This window comes from Zalophus californianus, chromosome 10 (genome assembly GCF_009762305.2).
Source record: "Zalophus californianus isolate mZalCal1 chromosome 10, mZalCal1.pri.v2, whole genome shotgun sequence".
Taxonomy (NCBI): domain Eukaryota; kingdom Metazoa; phylum Chordata; class Mammalia; order Carnivora; family Otariidae; genus Zalophus; species Zalophus californianus.
The window spans coordinates 56,647,541-56,669,581 of NC_045604.1; the positions used below are offsets into that span (position 1 = coordinate 56,647,541).

At 35.4% G+C, this 22,041-nt stretch overlaps 1 protein-coding gene across 3 annotated transcripts in view; it reads left to right on the forward strand.

Moving 5' to 3' along the window:
• KIFAP3 (kinesin associated protein 3) overlaps nt 1-22,041 on the forward strand; it is a 205,754-nt gene that overhangs the window by 100,947 nt on the left and 82,766 nt on the right. For all 3 annotated transcript variants that reach the window (XM_027612528.1, XM_027612529.1, XM_027612530.1), the window contains exon 10: nt 6,564-6,726. In XM_027612528.1, coding sequence (XP_027468329.1) covers nt 6,564-6,726 — 163 coding nt within the window. The remainder of the gene's footprint in view (nt 1-6,563; nt 6,727-22,041) is intronic.

Below are 22,041 nucleotides of genomic sequence, written 5' to 3' on the forward strand. Positions count from 1 at the left end.
CTCCTCGGCAGGAAGCCTGCTTCTCCCTCTCCCATTACCCCTGCTTGTGTTTCTGTTCTCGCTGTCTCTCTCTCTCTGTCAAATAAATAAAATCTTATAATATATATATATATATGTAGTCTTATGTAGATTTTTTTTGTAGATACTCCATCAATTTACGTAAGTTCCAGTTCTAGTTTGCTGAGACTTTTTATCATGAATGGATGTTGAATTTTGTTAAATGCCTTTTCTGCATCAGTTGAGATGATCACATGGTTTTTCTTCTTTAGACTGTTGATATAGTGAATTGCATTGATTGACTTTTGATACTGAGCCAGTCTTGCTTTCAGAGGATAAACACCACTTGATCATGATATATTGATATATACATATCGATATATAAAATATATTTTATATATTGCTAGATTTGATTAGGTAATATATTGTTGAGGATTTTTGTGTCTGTGTTCATGAGGGATTACTAGTTTATAGTTTTCTTATGATATCTTGGTCTGATTTTGCTATTAGAACTACTGTGTCCTTAAAGAAGGAGTTGGGTAGCATTCCATTTTCAATTTTTCTGGAAGGGTTTGTGTAGAATTGACATTATTTCAATTTAAATATATAACAAAACTCACCAGTAAGAAAGTCTTCTGGGCCTGGAGTTTTCTAATTTTCTTACCTGTGAGACTATCATGTTACCTATTCTTTTTGAGTGTTAGCTTTGCGGTTTTTATCTTTCAAGGAATGTATCCATTTCATCTATGTTATCAAATGTATGGGCAAAAAAATTTTTGTACTTTTTCCTCCTTATGTTTTTAAAGTCCAAAGAACTAAAGTGATTATTCCTCATTTCATTACTGATATTGGTAATTTGTTTTTTCTCTCTCTTTCCCTCTCTCTCTCTCTCTTTTTTTTGTAGGTTAGTGGTTTACCAATATTAATTGATATTTTCAGAGATCCAGCTTTTGGTTTCATTATTGATTTTCAGAATATATTTTCACTCTATTCAGAATTCTAGGTTGACATACTTTATAACTATCACTCCATTATTTTCTGGGTCTCATAGTTTTTGACAAGTGTAATGTAATTCTTATCTTTTGTCTTCTATATGTAATGGGTCTTTTATTTTCTACCTGCCTCCAAGATTTTATCTTTGCTTTTCAGCAGTTTGAATATATATCTCTCTAGGCATAAGTATGTGGTAGTGTGCGTTGTAGTCTACTTGGGGTTCTTTGAGCTTATATCCTCAGTTTGATTCTTTCATCATTTTTGGAAAATCCTTAGCCATTATCCCTTCAACTATTGCTTCTGTACCATTCTGCACCTCTTCTACTGGATTTCAGTTATGCATGTTAATCCATTTGATATTGTCTCATGGCTCTTAAATACTGTATTGCTGTTTTATTCTTTTCTTTTCTCTTTTTTTTCTTGTAGTTCAGTTTGGAAAATTTCTATCACCCTACTTCTAGGCTTACTTATTCTGTCATTAGCTATATCAGGTCTGCTAATGAGCCCATGAAGGTTTTCTTTATCTCTGTATTGTGCGTGTGTGTGTGTGTGTTTGTATGTATGTTAAAACATTTCCATTTAATTTCTTTTAGTATCTTTCTCTCTGCAAGTTCTCTGTTCATTTATGTTATCCATTTTTTTTCCAATAGAGCCTTTAACATATTAATCACTTTAAATTATTACTAAATAATAATTCTTTGATGTTATTTTAAATTCTCTGATAATTGTACAGGTCATATCTAAGTCTGTTCTATTAACTGCCTTGCTCTTCATGAATCATAATTTCTGATTGAGAGCTAGACACCACATTAGATGAGTTGAGATTGAGATAAATACAATTTATGTCTGGAAATGGGCAGGCCTTATTTTCTAGGCCTTAATGTGGGAGATTAAGTCATTCTTGTCAGGAGTTGAGCTGCATTTGGTTACCCTCCCTGCATTATGAGCTCACACCAATGTAGCATTGCTTTGTCTTTGGTGTGCAGAGGGTTTTTCTCAGTATTCATGTTCCACCCTCCACTTAAGACTTTCCCAATGTATCTGTGCTTCCAAGAGGACCTCTCACTTCATTTTAACCCTCTCCCAACAATGTACTACTATTACTTGTTACTCAGCTTTTGCTAATCTGGTACCAAGGTCAGGGAGGGGGAAAGAAAGGAGACTTTTTTTGTTGTTCTAATTTAGCCTTAGGTCAGTCTTAGCATGGTCTTGTGTCTGTAGTTATAGTTCTCAGCAGTGGGGCTTCCTAAGTCATCTTGTCAACACCTCTCCTCTGGAGTTTTTTGCGGTTTCTTTCCCCCAGCTGAAGTGGGTCTTCACCTGTGTTTTGGATGTGACAGCATTTAAGCTTATTTTAAGTCTTTTGTTTTTTAGGGGAAATAGGAGAAAAAGATCTGGACAGGGTTTATGCCTTTTCCCCCATGGCAGCAGTTCCCCTTCCCCAGGCCCACTCTACTGAGGGGAAGTTTTCTTCCATCTCCTGTCTTGTCCCCAGTATTTCTTGTGACCTTCTGATAGGGTCCTTGGAAAAGACCTTGCCAAGTGGTTGCAAACTCCCTGAGCATCTGCAGCTTCACAGTTCTTTTTTTTTTTTTTAAGATTTTATTTATTTATTTGAGAGAGAATGAGATAGAGCATGAGAGGGGGAAGAGTCAGAGGGAGAAGCCCAATGAGGGACTCGATCCCGGGACTCCAGGATCATGACCCGAGCCGAAGGCATTCGCCCAGCCACCCAGGTGCCCCTACAGCTTCACAGTTGTATAGTCAGGCTACTTCATACTTGACCTTTAACAATTCGTTTAAAATTTTTCATGCATTCGTCTTCTCCAGTTCTGTGGCAACTCCAGGGCTCTCCCCTATATAAACCAGGGCTCATGACCCTTATCTCCTTGAGGGTGCCTATTTTCCTTATACTTGAGGCCAGTTGATTTCCTTGCAACCTCAGCTCTCTGATAGTTATTTTTTAAGTTATGATTTTATATGTGGAATTTTCTTGCAGTTAGGGTGGGAACCACATCCTGTACAGATTTTTACATTCTAAGATTAAGTTTGAGGTTCTGCCTACTTTTCTTTTTTTCCTTTTTCAGAAAAAAAAAAAAGTATTTTTTATTCATCTGTATATCTCCCACCCTATCCAGCATGGGGCTAGACACATAATTCCGCCTATTTTTCTTAATCACTAATGCCTCTGCTTGACTACTTCCATAGCATGTTAATTAATCTCACTATTTCTGTTCTGGCCTCCTTCTAATACATTCTCCACTTTGTAGTCAGAAGGATAATTTTTAAAGAGTCCTTGAATGCTGAATTTTCCATGTCACCTTTGCACATGCTATTTTTTTCATCTAGGCCACTCTTTCCTCTACCTCTTCAATTAACATTAGATAACTTCTGTTCATCCAGGAGATTATTTTTCCTCTGAGAAGCCTTCTTTGACAACTCTTCACACTGAGATTATATCAGATTCACTCATATTTTTTCATGATACTGTTTTTTTCTCTTATAATTAAGTAACTGGAATTACTTCTTTACTGTATTTCACTCCTTCTAGAATATAAGCTCCATGAAGGCAGGAATCATTTCTTCCTTGTTCACTAATATATACCAAGGGCTTCAGGTAAAGAAATATTTGTTGAATGAATAAATAGAGCTAGAAAAGATATTACTCATGGTAAACAATGAAGCTAGTGATAGAATTACAGTTTTGTATAAATTTGACAAATCTTTGTCCCTGGCCTCTGTGGAAATTGTAGGAAGTTAACAAATGAACGACTGACCCAGCCTGCTTAGGGATTAAACTAGGAGAAAGGGAGAACCAAAATTAGAGAGTCTTTGGAGATGGATTTGTACTTTTTACTGAAGAGCTCTAGATATGATTACAGTATGACTGTGGAGTGAAGATAGAAATCTGAAGGAAAAATCATTGTTGGTTTGTCAATTTAGTCTTAAAAAAATAAAAATCAGTGTTCACTCCTTAGCATGGAATGAGAAGAAAAAGGTATGAGGACTCGATTAGCAATGTGATTTTTATGAGGTCAATGAAAGACTGCAATTAAGATATGGCAAGGGTGGGGACACCTGGGTGGCACATTCAGTTAAGTGCCCAACTCTTGGTTTCAGCTCAGGTCATGATCTCAGGGTCGTGATATCAAAACCTGTATCAGGCTCTGTACTCAGCATGGAGTCTGCTTGAGATTCTCTCTCCCTCTCCCTCTGCCCCTCCTGCTCGTGTGCGCTCTCTCTCTAAAATAAGTAAATAAATCTTAAAAAAGGAAAGATATGGCAAGGGTGGTATATATAAGTAAATGCTTTAGACCTCCAGTGCCAGAAAAAGTAGAGCAAGATTATTCATGTCTTTTTTAATGATCAAAGAAACATACATAAGTATTAAGAATTTCTCTCCTTTTTAGCCATTGCTTTGTAACAAAGACGTGAAATACTTTTATAACCAACTTGTTCTGATTGCTACCACAAAGTTTAGATTACCAAATAAGTTCTGTCCTCTGTGAGTTCTCACTTTAAAGCAAGCTCTCTTGAAATAATTTTATAATCATCTAGAGTGGGGGGGTCAACAAACTTTTTCTGTAAATGGCCAGAACTACTAATTTCTGCTATTGTAGCATAATAGCAGCTGTAGTCTATAAACAAATGAGTATGACTGTCCTCTGATGAAACTTTATTTATGGAAACTGAAATTTGAATTTCAAAAATGTTTATGTGTCATGACATATTATTCATTTGATTTATTTTTCAACCATTTAAAAATGTAAAAGTCAAAACCATTTTTAGCTCTTGGGTTGTGTGAAAACAGATGGTGGGCCAGATTAGACCCACTAGCCATAGTTTGTTGACCCCTGTCCTAGAATTTCAGCTGTTACTCATATACCAGCTTCTCTCCTAAGTTTTATGAGATTTTCAAATATCCACTGAATATCAGGTCAAATTAAATATGACAAAAATAATTTTTTGTCCTGTTTGTCCTATACCTGCTTTTCAGTTTATAGATCTTAGTTAATGAACTTACATCCATTTTATTGACTATGCAGAAAAGGGCTTAGGACTGTTCTCCTTAGATAGGCCTTCTCACAAGGGTGACTCTTGGCTGGCATCTGGGAACTTGGATTTCAGGAGTGTTCCCACTGTTCCCTAACTGATGAGGGTAGTTTACTGTGCCTAAATGGTTTGCACAAGCAGTGTGGTATTTGCTAAACACCTACTTGCTTTCTGGGAGTCTAGAATTTTAGTTTGTGCTGGCAGAGGATTCCTATGTGACCAGCCCCCAATAAAAACCTTGGGCACTGAGTCTCAGCCTCAATTCAGTGCTGAAGCACATCCTGTGTGACCATGGAGAGAGGATTCTAGGAAGCTTACACCTCTGGACTTTGCCTCCATGTGCCTTTTCCCTTTTCTGATTTTGCTTTGTATCCTTTCATCATAATAAATCACAGTTATGAAAATGACTACAGGCGGAGTCCTTCTAGCAAATTACTGAACCTTGGGGTCCTGGGGAACCCCAACACATTGACCAAGCCAGAAACCTGAAAGTCATCTTCAAGTGCTTTCTCTTCACTTCTCATTCAGATGCTCTGACCATATCTCCTTAACATCTCTCGATTATTTCCTCTTCAACCTCTTTATCCTTTCTTTGATTCAGACCCTAATCACATATACCTGTCTAATTCAAGATATTCTTAAGTACCTACTTTAGATCTCTGCCTATTCGTCTTTCCTTATACAATGCCCCCTTATTAATTTGTTTGTGTCCTATCCTTTGCATGCATATATTTATATATGTCTGTATGTATTGATATATTTATCTTTATGCTACTCATTTGACCACATCACCATCTGGACTTAAAACCATTCAGGCATTCTTCCAAGAGCATTAAAAGCTTTTTGTGATTTGTCCAATATCTGTTTAGTAGGCTCCTGCCACTCTCCAACTTATACTTTATCCTATGTCCATACCAAAGTATTTGCAGTGCCCCAGACAAGCTCTTTCATGCCTAAGTGCCTATCCACTGGCTTTTTCTTCAGTTGTCATTGCCTTTCTTAACCAGAGATTAAATTATTACACATTTTAAAAAACTTTGTTCCTAATTTGAAATCTTTCCTGTTCTTCTAAGTAACTTAGTAGTTACTTCCATGTTGCTTCCAGAGGACTTTGTGCATTCCATTTTTATTACATTGCATTTTAGTTATTTATTCTATTTCTCTGCTCTCTTTTTAGGTTGTGGAATCCTTACAGGCCAAGATAAGATCTTGTTTGAGCTAGCACAGGGCCTGGCCCTTAGTAGGTGGCATTCAATAATGTGTGTTTTGAGAACCCGATGTAATTTGTCTTCCAGTTGACACTGTTAAGCTGAGGAAGGAAGAGATGATGTGGAAATATGTATTTTTCTCTTTAAAAGTTTGATTTTAGAGAAGTTTATAGATTAAAATGAGAGTAAATAGATTAACACATAAAATAGATATAGATGGGGTAGAAAAATAATGAAAAAATTACTTGTAATCTTTTTTTTGTCTTATTGTACAACAGAACCTCACTGCATTTGTATTATTATATTACATAGGTGGAAATGGATATCGTTGAAAAACTGGTAAAAATGATACCTTGTGAACATGAAGATCTGCTGAATATCACCCTCCGACTTTTACTAAACTTATCATTTGACACAGGACTGAGGAATAAGATGGTACAAGTTGGACTGCTTCCCAAACTCACTGCACTCCTAGGTATTTCTTTTAAAAATTATTGATAGTGTTACTTCGAATTTCCAACACCATTGGAAAATTGAGGTGTGTGTTGAAGTCTACTGAGCAAAGATCATTATGTATATGTTCTTTGATTGTGAACTTAATACCTAAAATAAGCTGAATGAGTGAAAAATGATGTGTGCCAGGATTTCCAATGTGCCATAGAATGACATGGAATAGAAACTTTTAACTCTGACTTCATTTACCCATATGAAAGTGAAACTGAAGTGAAAATATAAAAGTACTACCGAGGAAGCAAGAAGGAAAAATTATTTTCTCTTCAACAGTTTTTTAAAAAGCTGGTATTATTTAAGTTCTTATATTCTGCCATACTTTTAAAATCTTGCTTTTGAACACACATATTGCCACATCCTTTTTGTCATTAAGTACAAAAGGGAAATTTTCCTGAGCTAGAAAATATTGTATTGACAGATTCAGTTAATAATACATTGTTTTCTTTTAGCTGTTAGCACAATATTTATATAGCAAGGATGGATTCAAGAGTGAACTCTTGTGTTCATACTTCATGCTTCTTGGAAGAATATAAAAAAAATCCTTTTATGATCTGTTCAATGTCTGTCTTTATAGGCACCTGCTACTCCCCAACATATACTTTATACTTATGTTTATACTGAACATATACTACACTGTAAACAGTTCCCTAAATGAGTTCTTTTATGTCTATATGTCTGTCTACCTGCTTTTTTGCTCTACATGGAATGCCATTGTTCTTTTTTTTTAATCAGAAAGCAAATTCTTACTCATCTTTTTAAGACTGTTCCTTTGTTTCAGTACTGCAGTTTCATTCTTTTTTTTTTTTTTTGTAGCTTTCTCTCTGTTATCAAATATTTTTTTAACAGTTACCAATAGCAGTGGAGTAGTAGGAAATGATTTAACATTAAGTTTATTCTTGAGACGCCTGGGTGGCTCAGTCGTTTAAGCATCTGCCTTCAGCTCAGGTCATTGATCTCCAGGTCCTGGGATTGCACCCAGGCCTTGGTCTTCCTACTCAGTGGGAAGTCTGCTTGTCACTTTCCCTCTCTCTACCTCTCCCCCACCCACTCATGCCCTCTCTCTTTCTCAAATAAATACATAAAATCTTTTTTAAAAACTAAGTTTATTCTTAGCTATATAATATCTATGGACACAATCTGTCATTGATATCAGTATTTTCTTTATAATATTCGTATTAATGTTTATTGGATGTTTACTGTGCCAGTCATTTTGTTGTGTGCTTTATTTATGTTATCTCATGGAAAAACTATCTGAGATCTTTACTCAGGTTTATACAACTGATAAAAGGCAAAGCTCACATTCAAACTCAGTTGTATCTGCTGCCAAAATTGGATTTATTAACTACTATATTAAACTACACTGTATAGCTATATTAAGTAGGCCATGATTAAGTAGAGTAGGCAGAGCTATAATTTAAAAATCTAGTTCTCCAACTCCCCTTAAAATAAAGGAAGTTTCTTTTTTTTTTTTTTTTAAAGATTTTATTTATTTGACAGAGAGAGACACAGTGAGAGAGGGAACACAAGCAGGGGGAGTGGGAGAGGGAGAAGCAGGCTTCCGGTGGAGCAGGGAGCCTGATGCAGGGCTTTATCTCAGGACTCTGGGACCATGACCTGAGCCGAAGGCAGACGCTTAATGACTGAGCCACCCAGGTGCCCCCAAATAAAGGAAGTTTTAAGGAAACTTATTTCTTACTCCTTTTCTCAGAATAGGAAAACCTTTCATCAGTCAATCCAAGAACATTTGGCCCATTGGCCAGTCCACAAATATTGTGTAGGACTTTTGTTATACATTGTAGAAGAAATTCTATTGAGGAGCACTTTCAAAAATTGCTTTTGTGGAACCAAAAACAAGGAAACAGAAAACTTTAAAAGCAGAATTGATGGGGCTTTGAATTTAATTCATGTGATCCTTTATTTATCATAAATCTGGCAGAATTATGTATCAAACATTAGGTCATATTCTCAGTGTGTGCAGATGAATAAGTTATACTTCTTGTCTTGTCTTGAAGGACTTCATAGACTATTTGGTTTATTCAGTATCCAGTGACCTACTTCTATAAAACAAATGATTTAAAAGAGATTTTGGGGAAATGACTTACAGGATACCCAGTCCATATTTTAACAAATAGTAAGTTTTGTGACATAAGATATAATATTTCATATATAAAATATTTCTTTCTTCTGGAGCTCAATTTCTAGACTCAGACTGTCTTATTAGAATTATGACTGTTTTTACTTCTAACTATGTTATGTTGGGAAAGTTACCCAAACTCTGATTCAGTTTTCTCATCTCTAAAATCGAGATAATAATTATAACCAACTTAAAGTTCTTTTGAAGATTAAATGAGGTATTGCATAGAGTGTTTAGAATAGTACCTGGCACATAGTATTTTCTTAATAAATATTAGCTATAATCATTTTTAACCACCATCATCATCATTACTTGATCACAGTGGACATTCTATAAGTGTTGCTGACTTAGTTTTCTCTGAGTACAAATACCCTTCTCATAGATATTAAATCTTTATTGACAAACTAGGTAGCTTATTTATTTTTACTTTCCTGCGATGTGTGTGCAGTTTGATTCAATTTTAATTCAGTAAAATGTTGAAAATCTATGGCAAAGCACAGTGCTAAGCACTATAGGGAAATATGTTTCAATCTGTGGACATATAGAGATTCAAAAGAGAATGCTCCCTTATTGGTACTTCACAGGCAGAGTGCAATTTGAGATGGACATTGACAGATGTGTCCCTTTAACAAGGTGATCTTTATAAAGAAGAAAAATAGAGGCTGTAGAAAGTATTTCAGGTAAAGTGATCGACATTATCTAAGGCATAGGTGGTGCTAGGTCAGTATGAGGAAAAACAGCTAGGAAGATAGTGGGAGATAACCTTGAAAATAAATGGGGTTTATTCTCTTATGTGGTATTATGAAGATTAAGGCTATGCTAATAAATTATACTTAATTTAGTTGATGGTGGGAATCATTGCAGGTTTTTGAGCTAGTTGGATCACAGAGTACTGCTCTAGAGAAATTAATTTGACATTATTCTGTTGGAGGGACTAGAACTAGAGTCTAAAGATGAGAATCACAGTCTGTTGTTACAGCAAGACCAAAAGTACAGAAAACATGGAGTAGAGAAGAGGTAGTATATCAGGCATGAGGCAAAAGAGGTACATATTACTGAAAGACTTAATATGACATGCTTACTTTTCAAATGTGGGTAATGATAGAGAAAGAACTCATAAAACCCAATGATGGTTAGAATGCTAGTGCCAGGAAGAGAAAGACAGAATTGTGAAAGAAGTCGTTGGAGGGAGTCAGCAATAGATTCAGTTTGAGACATTTTGGAGACACAAAGATGTTCAGTGAGCAGATAGAAACATAGGTCTAGAGCTCAGGAGAGGTAAGGGTTAAAAAAGAAAAACTTGTCTGATAGAATAAAAGTGGAAAGAGGAAACTATTAAAGGAGACATTCAGAGAAATGTGTTTATTTTTCAGCAAATACATTAAAAATACATCACATCTATACATAGATGGCTTTTATGATATTGAGGTATGTACCCTCTAACCCTATACTCTGAAGAGTTTTGATCAAGAAAGGATGCTGTACTTTGTCAAATGCTTTTTCTGCATCTTTTGAGAGGATCATATGACTCTTGTTCTTTCTTTTGTTAATGTATTGTATCACGTTGATTGATTTGCGGATGTTGAACCAGCCTTGCAGCCCAGGGATAAATCCCACTTGGTCATGGTGAATAATTCTTTTAATGTACTGTTGGATCCTATTGGCTAGTATTTTGGTGAGAATGTTTGCATCCATGTTCGTCAAGGATATTGGTCTGTAATTCTCCTTTTGGATGGGGTCTTTGTCTGGTTTTGGGGTCAAGGTAATGGTGGCCTCATAAAATGAGTTTGGAAGTTTTCCTTCCATTTCTATTTTGAACATTTGAACATTTTCAGAGGGGTTGCACCAGCTTGCGTTCCCACCAACAGTGTAGGAGGGTTCCCCTTTCTCCACATCCCCGCCAACATCTGTCATTTCCTGACTTGTTAATTTTAGCCATTCTGACGGGTGTGAGGTGGTATCTCATTGAGGTTTTGATTTGGATTTCTCTGATGCAGAGCAATGTAGCACTTTTTCATGTGTCTGTTGGCCATTTGGATGTCTTCTTTGGAAAAATGTCTGTTCATGTCTTCTGCCCATTTCTTGATTGGATTATTTGTTCTTTGGGTGTTGAGTTTGATAAGTTCTTTATAGATTTTGGATACTAGCCCTTTATCTGATATATCATTTGCAAATATTTTCTCCCATTCTGTTGGTTGTCTTTTGGTTTAGTGGACTGTTTCTTTTGCTGTGCAAAAGCTTTTTATCTTGTTGAAATCCCAGGAGTTCATTTTTGCTCTGGCTTCCCTTGCCTTTGGCGATGTTTCTAGGAAGAAGTTGCTGTGGCTGAGGTCGAAGAGGTTGCCGCCTGTGTTCTCCTTTAGGATTTTGATGGACTCCATCAAAATGACTCATCAAGTTTAGGCCATTACTGAGAAGCAGTGATGACCTTGGAATCTTCTTATGGTAGAGATGAGAGAGCTACTGAAAAGTGTTCAGCTCATTGGAGTCGTTCTTTCAAAGTGTTGCTTCGTTATTTTCTTAGAAGTATAAATTCCTATGGCATCAGATTTTACTACACCAAGGAAAGTAAAAAACTAGTATATTCAACCATTTGGAGTCTATTTTTCTGTGTGGTGTAAGGAAATGGTCCAGTTTCATTCTTCTGCATGTGGCTGTCCAATTTTCCCAACACCATTTGTTGAAGAGACTGTCTTTTTTCCATTGGACATTCTTTCCTGCTTTGTCAAAGATCAGTTGACCATAGAGTTGAGGGTCCATTTCTGGGCTCTCGATTCTGTTCCATTGATCTATGTGTCTGTTTTTGTGTCAGTACCATACTGTCTTGATGATGACAGCTTTGTAATAGAGCTGGAAGTCCGGAATTGTGATGCCGCCAGCTTTGCTTTTCTTTTTCAACATTCCTCTGGCTATTCGGGGTCTCTTCTGGTTCCATACAAAATTTAGGATTATTTGTTCCATTTCTTTGAAAAAGGTGGATGGTATTTTGATGGGGATTGCATTGACTGTGTAGATTGCTCTAGGTAGCACTGACATCTTCACAATGTGTGTTCTTCCAATCCATGAGCATGGAACGTTTTTCCATTTCTTTGTGTCTTCTTCAATTTCTTTCATGAGTATTTTATAGTTTTCTGAGTACAGATCCTTTGCCTCTTTGGTTAGATTTATTCCTAGGTATCTTATGGTTTTGGGTGCAATTGTAAATGGGATCAACTCCTTGATTTGTCTCTTTTCTGTCTTGTTGTTGGTGTATAGGAATGCCACTGATTTCTGTGCATTGATTTTATATCCTGCTACTTGACTGAATTCCTGTATGAATTCTAGCAGTTTTGGGGTGGAGTCTTTTGGGTTTTCCACATACGGTATCATATCATCTGCAAAGAGTGAGAGTTTGACTTCCTCTTTGCCGATTTGGATGCCTTTCATTTCTTTTTGTTGTCTGATTGCTGTGACTAGGACTTCTAATACTATGTTGAATAGCAGTGGTGAGAGTGGACATCCCTGCCGCGTTCCTGACCTTAGGGGAAAAACTCTCAGTTTTTCCCCATGGAGAATGATATTCGCTGTAGGTTTTTCATAGATGGCTTTTATGATATTGAGGTATGTACCCTCTATGCCTATACTCTGAAGAGTTTTGATCAAGAAAGGATGCTGTACTTTGTCAAATGCTTTTTCTGCATCTTTTGAGAGGATCATATGACTCTTGTTCTTTCTTTTGTTAATGTATTGTATCACGTTGATTGATTTGCGGATGTTGAACCATCCTTGCAGCCCAGGGATAAATCCCACTTGGTCATGGTGAATAATTCTTTTAATGTACTGTTGGATCCTATTGGCTAGTATTTTGGTGAGAATGTTTGCATCCGTGTTCGTCAAGGATATTGGTCTGTAATTCTCCTTTTGGATGGGGTCTTTGTCTGGTTTTGGGGTCAAGGTAATGGTGGCCTCATAAAATGAGTTTGGAAGTTTTCCTTCCATTTCTATTTTTTGGAACAGTTTCAGGAGAATAGGTATTAATTCTTCTTTAAATGTCTGGTAGAATTCCCCTGGAAGCCATCTGGCCCCAGGCTTTTGTTTCTTGGGAGATTTTTGATGACTGCTTCAATTTCCTTAGTGGTTATAGGTCTGTTCAGGTTTTCTATTTCTTCCTGGTTCAATTTTGGTAGTTGATACATCTCTAGGAATGCACCCATTTCTTCCAGGTTATCTAATTTGCTGGCATAGAGTTGCTCATAATATGTTCTTATAATTGTTTGTATTTCTTTGGTGTTGGTTGTGATCTCTCCTCTTTCATTCATGATTTTGTTGATTTGGGTCCTTTCTCTTTTCTTTTTGATAAGTCTGGCCAGGGGTTTATCAATCTTGTGAATTCTTTCAAAGAACCAGCTCCTAGTTTCGTTGATCTGTTCTACTGTTCTTTTGGTTTGTATTTCGTTGATTTCTGCTCTGATCTTTATTATTTCTCTTCTCCTGCTGGGTTTAGGCTTTATTTGTTGTTCTTTCTCCAGCTCCTTTAGGTGTAGGGTCAGGTTGTGTATTTGAGACCCTCTTGTTTCTTGAGAAAGGCTTGTATTGCTATATACTTTCCTCTCAGGACTGCCTTTGCTGCATCCCAAAGATTTTGAACAGTTGTGTTTTCATTTTCATTGGTTTCCATGAATTTTTTAATTCTTCTTTAATTTCCTGGTTGACCCATTCATTCTTTAGTAGGATGCTTTTAGCCTCCATGTATTTGAGTTCTTTCTGACTTTCCTCTTGTATTGAGTTCTAGTTTCAAAGCATTGTGGTCTGAAAATATGCAGGGAATAATCCCAATCTTTTGGTACCAGTTGAGACCTGATTTGGGACCTAGGATGTGATCAATTCTGGAGAATGTTTGATGGGCAGTAGAGAAGAATGTGTATTCCGTTGCTTTGGGATGGAATGTTCTGAATATGTCTGTGAAGTCCATTTGGTCCAGTGTGTCATTTAAAGTCTTTATTTCCTTGTTGATCTTTTGCTTAGTAGATCTGTCCATTTCAGTTAGGGGCGTGTTAAAGTCCCCCACTATTATTGTATTGTTGTCAATGTGTTTCTTTGCTTTTGTTATTAATTGTCTTATATAATTGGCTGCTCCCACGTTAGGGGCATAGATCAGAAAGGAACACAGACAATATACAGTCACAGTCACCTTACAGGCAATACAATGGCACTAAATTCATACCTTTCAATAGTTACCCTGAATGTAAATGGGCTCAATGCCCCAATCAAAAGACACAGGCTATCAGATTGGATTAAAAAATAAGACCCATCAATATGCTGTCTGCAAGAGACTCATTTTAGACCCAAAGACACCCCCAGATTGAAAGTGAGGGGGTGGAAAACCATTCACTATGCTAATGGACACCAAAAGAAAGCTGGGGTGGCAATCCTTATATCAGACAAATTAGATTTATAAACAAAGACTGTAATAAGAGATGAAGAAGGACACTATATCCTACTTAAAGGATCTAATAGTTGTAAATATCAATGCCCCTAACATGGGAGCAGCCAATTATATGGATTTTTATTTTTTTAAAAGATTTTTATTTTTAAGTAATCTCTACACGTACTGTGAAGTTTGAACTCACAACCCCGAGATCAAGAGTCACACACTCTACTGACTGAGCCAGCAAGGTGCCCCTGAATTTTATTTTAGCTGGGTTTCCAGGATTACTAGAAGCTCTTAAAAAATACATCCTGAAACATTATAGCAATACTACCATATATAGTATATCTACAACTGTAGTAGCACAGAGCACATTGATTAAAAGCTAGAATTCTGGAGCCAGACTATATGACTTTGAATACTGGCTTCATCAGTTATTAGCTATGTGCTGTTGTACAAATTATTTAACCTATATGTGAATTTTCTCATCTTCAGTATATAGAAAATAGTGCATATTAATAGTGAAGGGTTAAATCAGAGTACAGTAAGTGTTAAGAAATTATAAACATGAGAAATTATATAGAATACAACCGTAGCTATCCAGGAATGGGTCTTTTTGATAGGTAAGTTTTCTTGGCTTATACCATTAAGAGTATTTAATCATTTTATATAAAGGTCTTTAAAATTGATTACATCTTTCTTTTCATTTTTCTTAAATGTACTTTAATGTCATAAATGTAATTTAAATTTTATTGAGAAGTATAGTGTAGGCGAAGACCATGGGCTTTGGAGCCAGAGTACCTGGGTTTAACTGCTTTTATGACTATTAGTTGTGACTGTTTTTTAAATCATTGATTCGAGTTTATAATTTTGAAGATAATTTATTATTCAGGAGTATAAATATTACTGTGCTTAAGTATTTCCCCTTGCTAAATGGTCCCAAAAATCCATGTATTTTAAATTTTTATATACAGGTTTTCTCTTTTCCCCTCTTATTTTTAGCTGTCGCTTCTCATTTCTTCTGTACCAGCAGCAGTTCTATAGCAGCAATTTTCCTCTCCTCTAATGATGTATTTCTAATCTCCTGTGGTCTTGGAAACTGACAACTGAGCTTATTTGAACTGTATATTTTGTTAAAAATGAATTCCAAATGAATGCCCATAGGGTTTTCTTCCCAGTTACATACTCCTCCTAGTAAGTTTTATTGCATGGACTTTGGAACATTTCTTTTAACTGTGAAGAAACCTATTTTGCTTGATTGTTCTCTCTGTTGTGTCCAAAGAAATTGCATTTAATGTATAAATGATTTCCTGATAAATAATTAATAATAGAATAGTCATCTTTACCCTTGTTAATGTATACGTTCATTACTTGTGTATTAATTTTCTTAATTTAATGTGAAAATTAAATTAACTCCTAACACGATAAACTAGACTTCTCAATTGAGTAATTTAGTGATTTATTTAATATTTCTGGTCTTTTTCCACTACAATTATATAGAAGTTGTAGTAAGGAAGCATTACAGAGTGTATAGATTTAAAGGGATAGGATATAATTAGTATAGAGCAGACTTTCAAACATCTTTTATCTGAATCTGTAATAAAGTATAGTTTATGCTACAATCTAGTACTCACATGTGTAATGTGATATGAATGTGTATATATCCATATGTGCATATTAATATACATTATATTTTATATATTACAGATTTTAACATATTAATTTTTTGAACATTCACAAAGCAGTATTTACCATTTCTATGTGTAATGAACTGTATTTTCTATTATCTTCCATTCTTTTTTTATTCTACTTATGACTTACTCATTGATTTTATGTTCTCTGATTGATTTGACATTCATTTGAAAACATTGAACTAAGAGAAAGTGATTAAACTTCTTTCCCATCAAATCTTCAAGAATATCAATCACTGTCTCTGCTGGATTTTTTATGTGTTATACAGTAGATAATCTCAATATTTCTAGGTTATTCTTGGCAAGTAGTGATTGAAGTGATTCCATGGAAATGAAATGTTTTTTAAATGGAAAAAAACTTTTGTAAATCAAATATTTGAAGAATTTGGGGTACATTTTCTTCTTTGTAGTCATGGAGAAGGAATTAAAGACCATAGAGTAGAATATGAGTAGTCAGTTTGTTTTGTTTTTTTAGAAAGCAATTCAATTGAATATATATTCAACTTGATGACTGAATTAAAGAATTGCCTATTTTATATATAGGAATTGCTTATTTTTTTAAAGATGCAAAAAATGTAAAACTACTTTTGTAGGGCTATGCATGTGGTAGAACTTTTTGGAAGTGATTTTTAAGGGATGCTGTTTCAACTGGAAGTCCTATTAGATTTTAAGTAGGTTTTCTTTATTATTATTTGGGGACTGCATAATTGAAAAATCTTTTTATACCTAATGAGAGATTATTTTAACTAGAGTACAATGAATCGTGAATCTTTCAGGTTCTAATAAAGTTGCGCTATCTGAACACTTAATCCCCTTCTTGCATATCCTGAAACATTTAACTAGTACATTGTGACCCCTGCTGTTGTGAGAATTGCCAAATAACTGGAAAAAAATATGTAATTGAGGAAGATTGTGTGATTTGAATTATTATTAAAGGCAGAGGAGAAGTTTTGTTGTAATTCAGCTTTTTTGCCATGTGAGGCTCTAAGTGAAAGGTAATTCAGTAGAACCAAAAATTATTTCATTTAGGTATTTTGAATTTAGCTTTTTCTTTGACATTAGGGATGCATAAAGAGATTAATTCAGAATTTTTGAAATCATTACTTAAAATTTTCTTTCTGCACTTACCCTGAAATTTGTTTAAATAGTTTTGATCTTTTCCTAGGCACTGAGAAGGAAGGCATTAAGTCCCAAAATGTTTCAGAAATTTTATTTGTATCCATGAGAAATCTTGTATCTAAATATTCCTTTATTTTGCTTTTCTTAAATACCACCAAAATTACTCAATTCTTACTTCATTTTTGATATGTTACTTTCCTAAGATTTCATAAGAATCCTAAACTTACCTCTGCTTATTAGTTCAGTATCAATTATAAATCTTTTCAGTTCTATTTATCCCCACACTTGACACATAATTTCTTATGCCTGCTAACTTTGTTACCATCTGGGAGACCTATCATAGCCAATGGTTTCAGCAAATGTAATTATATGAAAATTGAATTGGACCTAAAAAGTTTGGCTTTATTTATCCAATTGTTAGTTTAGTCAGGTTTTTTATGATACTGAATTAATGTTTTTAAGTGTTTAAAGATTTTTTTTGGCTCATCTAAGAATCAAGTCATTAAAAAAAAAATTCCCTGACATAAATCCTTAAGCCATTTGGCTTTGATGTGTCTCAAGAGTGCTTCCTTATTATGTCAGAATATCCTGGGTTGGGAGATGACAAGGAAATTCTTTGTCATAGTGTGTTCTTCGGTTTCCTGGAAAATGCACTGATAATGTTTCAAAAATAACTTGAAAACTAAATTTTCTTAGCTTTTTGTCTGATGCACCAGGCAAATGTTCTTGCACCCCTCAGTTGCTTTGGCTTGGATGTTTCTAAGCTAGTTTTGTTTGATGTGCTTGGAGATGATGTTAGTACAGAAGCAAGCATAAATTCACAACCAAAGTGTATTCTTTGGAAGAGCCTAGATCATAATGACATAGTTCGTGCATGAAGCTTAAACATCACGTAATGGCAGGGACAGTGTATTACAGAATGCATAATCAATAATTTTTTAAAAAACCACCCGATTTCACTGGTGAACTCTTTTGAACAATTTTGAGTTTATTTACAGTATTCTTTCTCCTGTGTGAATGATACTGATATGAATTTTAAATTGAGTAATGTTCTGAGTTTTCATGTCAGCTTTTCAGTTTTTCAGTTTATTTTCAAAGGAATTTAAATTCAAGGGAATAAACCTTATAAAATTTGCAGGTCTTATCTTACATATATGAATTTTTGCAGTGTTAAAACAAAAATGGAATAGGCACAGCCAGCCTAATGGTTAAACAGATTAGATAGCTACCTGTAAATTATAGGTAATCACCACTTTCCACAATTTCTCCACTATTTTGTAAGTTTTCTTTGTTTATTAGGAGACTGTAGGAATTCAATGGTTAGAGCATCGGTTTTCAAATTTTTGGTCTTAGGACCCCTTTAACACTCTTAAAATTTATCAAGGAACCCCAAGGAGCTTTTTGTTTATGAGGGGTTATATCTATGGATATTTATTGTATTCCTGATTAAAATTGAGAAAAATTTTAAATATTCATTTTAAAATAACCTGCTACATGTTAACATAAATATTTTATGAAAAACAACTCTTCCCAAAACAAAAAATTAGTGACAATTAGTGATTTACCTTTTGCAAATTTCTTTAAAGTAGGCTTAATAGACACCACCTGGCTCTCCTAGCACCCTCAACAATCTGTTGTGACAGTATATTTTGTATATGTCTTATGTAGCCTCTTAAAGGAGAATAAGAATTTTAAAAAAGAAAGTAATATATTAATATTATTATAAAAATGGTGTGACTTTGTGTATCCCCGTTAGGGGTCCTTAGACTACACTTTTGAAATCAGTGAATTAGAGCATTCCTTTAAAGCTTTTAATTCCTATTAAATGCAAACACTCCTGACTGTAATAATATACCAGGAGTCTCAAATTAGCAGCTTAAATCCAGCTAGAAGGCATGTTTGGTTTACCAAAATACAGTTGCTTAATTTTATATTGGATTCCTAGGTATGACCTAAACTCTCCCATTCCCTAAGATAAACCTTATTTTCTCTTAGACATTTAATTATATTTCCTGTCTTGCCTTTTAGACATCTTGAGTGTTCAACCACTCACATCTTAGAATCAATTTTATCAATTTCTTTGGCACTTTCTGAGGGAGGATGGGGGATGTGTGACATGCTGTAGGAGGATGGAGATGGAAGACCCTGAGCACAGAAGGACAACAGCATGCAGTATAGTCTGGATAATGCACCAATACTAGACTTCTCATGCTGCCCAGCAATCATACTACATCTTCTTTATCTGGTCATTCTCCCACTCTCCTAAGTGAGAATTTCATTCCTATACCTTCTCATAAATCTAACACCTCATCCTCATCCTCGGATCACTACCTTGTTTTGCATCCTATTTCACTGAGGAAGTAGAAGCAGTTAGAACTTCCATGAGTTCCTATTGCAACACTTACCCCTACTACCTCTGTCTGTGTACTTTGCTTCCCTCGCATTATTCTGGATGAACTTGCTCCTGCTCTTCCCATAGGTCAACATTCCCTCTCCATCCCATTCCCTGTCACCTACTTAAGGTTCTTGCTGCAGCAGTTCTCCTCTCCTGCATTAATTTTTCCCTCTCTAGAAGATCATTCCATCAACATACAAATATGCTGTTATTTATTCCATCTTAAAAAAGATTCTTCTTGACTCTCACGTCACTCTTTTACCTTCCAATTATTATCCCATTTCTTTTCTTCACATTGTTACAGAATGCCTCAGGAATTATGGTCATTTCCTGCCTCCCAGTTTCTCTCTTCCTTTTTGCATACATTCATATCCTTTCTTATCTGCTCTCTGTTCTTTTTGCCCCACCCCTCTTTCTCCTCTTTTCTGTCTCCCCTCTCTCAATTCCCCTCCTCACTGTTCTACACTCTTCTTAACCTTTTCCAGTTAGGCTTTCACATATATGCCCCATCACAATACTCTGGTCAAGTTCCAATGCTAAATCCAATGGTCAGTTCCCAGAATTCATAGTACTCAACCTATGAACAGCACTTGATACAGTTTCTCTCCTCATCTTTTTTCATTGATTTTCCAGGACACAATACTCTTCTGGTTTTGTTCCTGAGTACCCAGTCCTTTTCAGTTTCCTTTTCTTTTGCCACCTTTTCTCCCCAGTCTCTAAGCATCAGAACACCTTCCAGGGCTTAGTCCTTAGAATTTTTCTCTATCTGTACTTACTCTCTTGGTTACTTCATCCATTCTATTTAAATACTCTGCCTATACTGATGACTCCAGAATATAAATAGAAAGATAATTTCAGCCTCTTCTCTGATTTCCTTATTCCAAACATTACCACTTGGATGCCTTATTAGTGTGTGAGATTTGATATGTTCAAAATTAAGCTTCTGTTACACTCCAGCCCCAATCCTTATGCTTTCACAGTCTTTTTTATCTCCATAAATGGCAACTTTCTCTTTCTAATTAATTGACCCAAACTGGGGAATTTCTCCTTGTTTTCTGTTTTTCCCTCCTACCCTGCATCCAATGTGTCTGTGCAGTCAGCTGTCTTCAAAATATAGCTGCTACCACCCTGCTCCTAGACACCATCTTCTCTTTCTTGGTTTAATACAGTGTCATCCTAACTGGTCTTTGCGCTTCTACCCTTGCCCCACATTCTCTTCTTAACACAGCACACAGAGCGATTGCATTAAAATTTGAGTCAAATCATGGCATTCCTCTGCTCAAAAATCTTTAATGACTTCCTATCTCAGAGGAAGAACCAAAGTCCTTATAATGGCCTACAAGTGTTTATATGTTCTCTCCTAGCTCCTTACTTCTGTAACTACATCTCCTAGCACTCTCTTTTTTGTTCTTTCTACTGAAAGCACATTAGCCTCCTTGCTAATCCTTGACCCCAATAGTGACACTCCTACCCCAGGACTTCTGTACTGCCTGTTCCTTCTGACTAGCATGTCTTTCCTAATTTTTTGCATGGTCCATTCCCTCATGAAAGGGCTTTGCTCTCAGGTTATCCTATTTAAAATTTCATCCTTCAGCTTCTGATGCTCTCTTTTTCCTTTTTCCTTGTATTTTTCTCCAAAGCAGTTACTCACCACATGATCTATCTTTCATGTAATTATTTTGTTTATTGTCTTCACCATACACCATCACCACCATTCCCAGCAGGCCCCAAAGACTATAAGCTCCATGAAAATGTGGATTTGTATCACTCTTACTCACTCCTATATTTCCAGTACCTACAACAATGCCTAGCACATTGTAGGTTCTCAATAAATATTTGGTAGGTGGTTGGATGGATTAACGTATGAAAGGAATGAACATTTAAAGAGCTGAGCTTGAGTCTTCTTCCTTCCCTTCACTCCTTATTGGTTAAGTGACATTAGGCAAGTCAATAGATCTGAGTCTTTTGTTTAGAAAATCCATCTCACAGGATTGTTGTGGGAATCTGAGAAGAGAATTGGTATCTACTTCTGTCATAACTAGAAAGCCTTCTACAAATGTTAGTTTCGAAAAGGAGGAAGAAAAGGGAAGGTTTGAGGGGCTAATGGTTGCTAAATGAAAAAAATAAGGATCACAGAAAAGGTCTGTTACATCATAGTTTTGACTGTGCCTGGTTATAGGGATTTGTTTTAAACCTTGAAATAGTACTTTAATTTCGATTACATGATACAGATTTCTTTAATGAATTGTGTAATTCAAGACAGGTATCTTCTAGTACAGTGATAACTCAAAGAGTGGTTCAGCGACCAGTGCACATTTATACACTGTTTTTTACTGGTCTGTAACAAGTAAATCTAGAAATCAAGAGTAAGTGTTTAGACAACTTATAGCAACTTAAATAATATTATGTCTGCGGAATGTAATATTTTTTAACTTCTATTTTGCATATATTGTGCTTAATTTTATTTTTATTATACTTTATAAAAGTATTGATCTTTGATACATGGGAGGAAAAATAAAAACTTGACCCTCCAC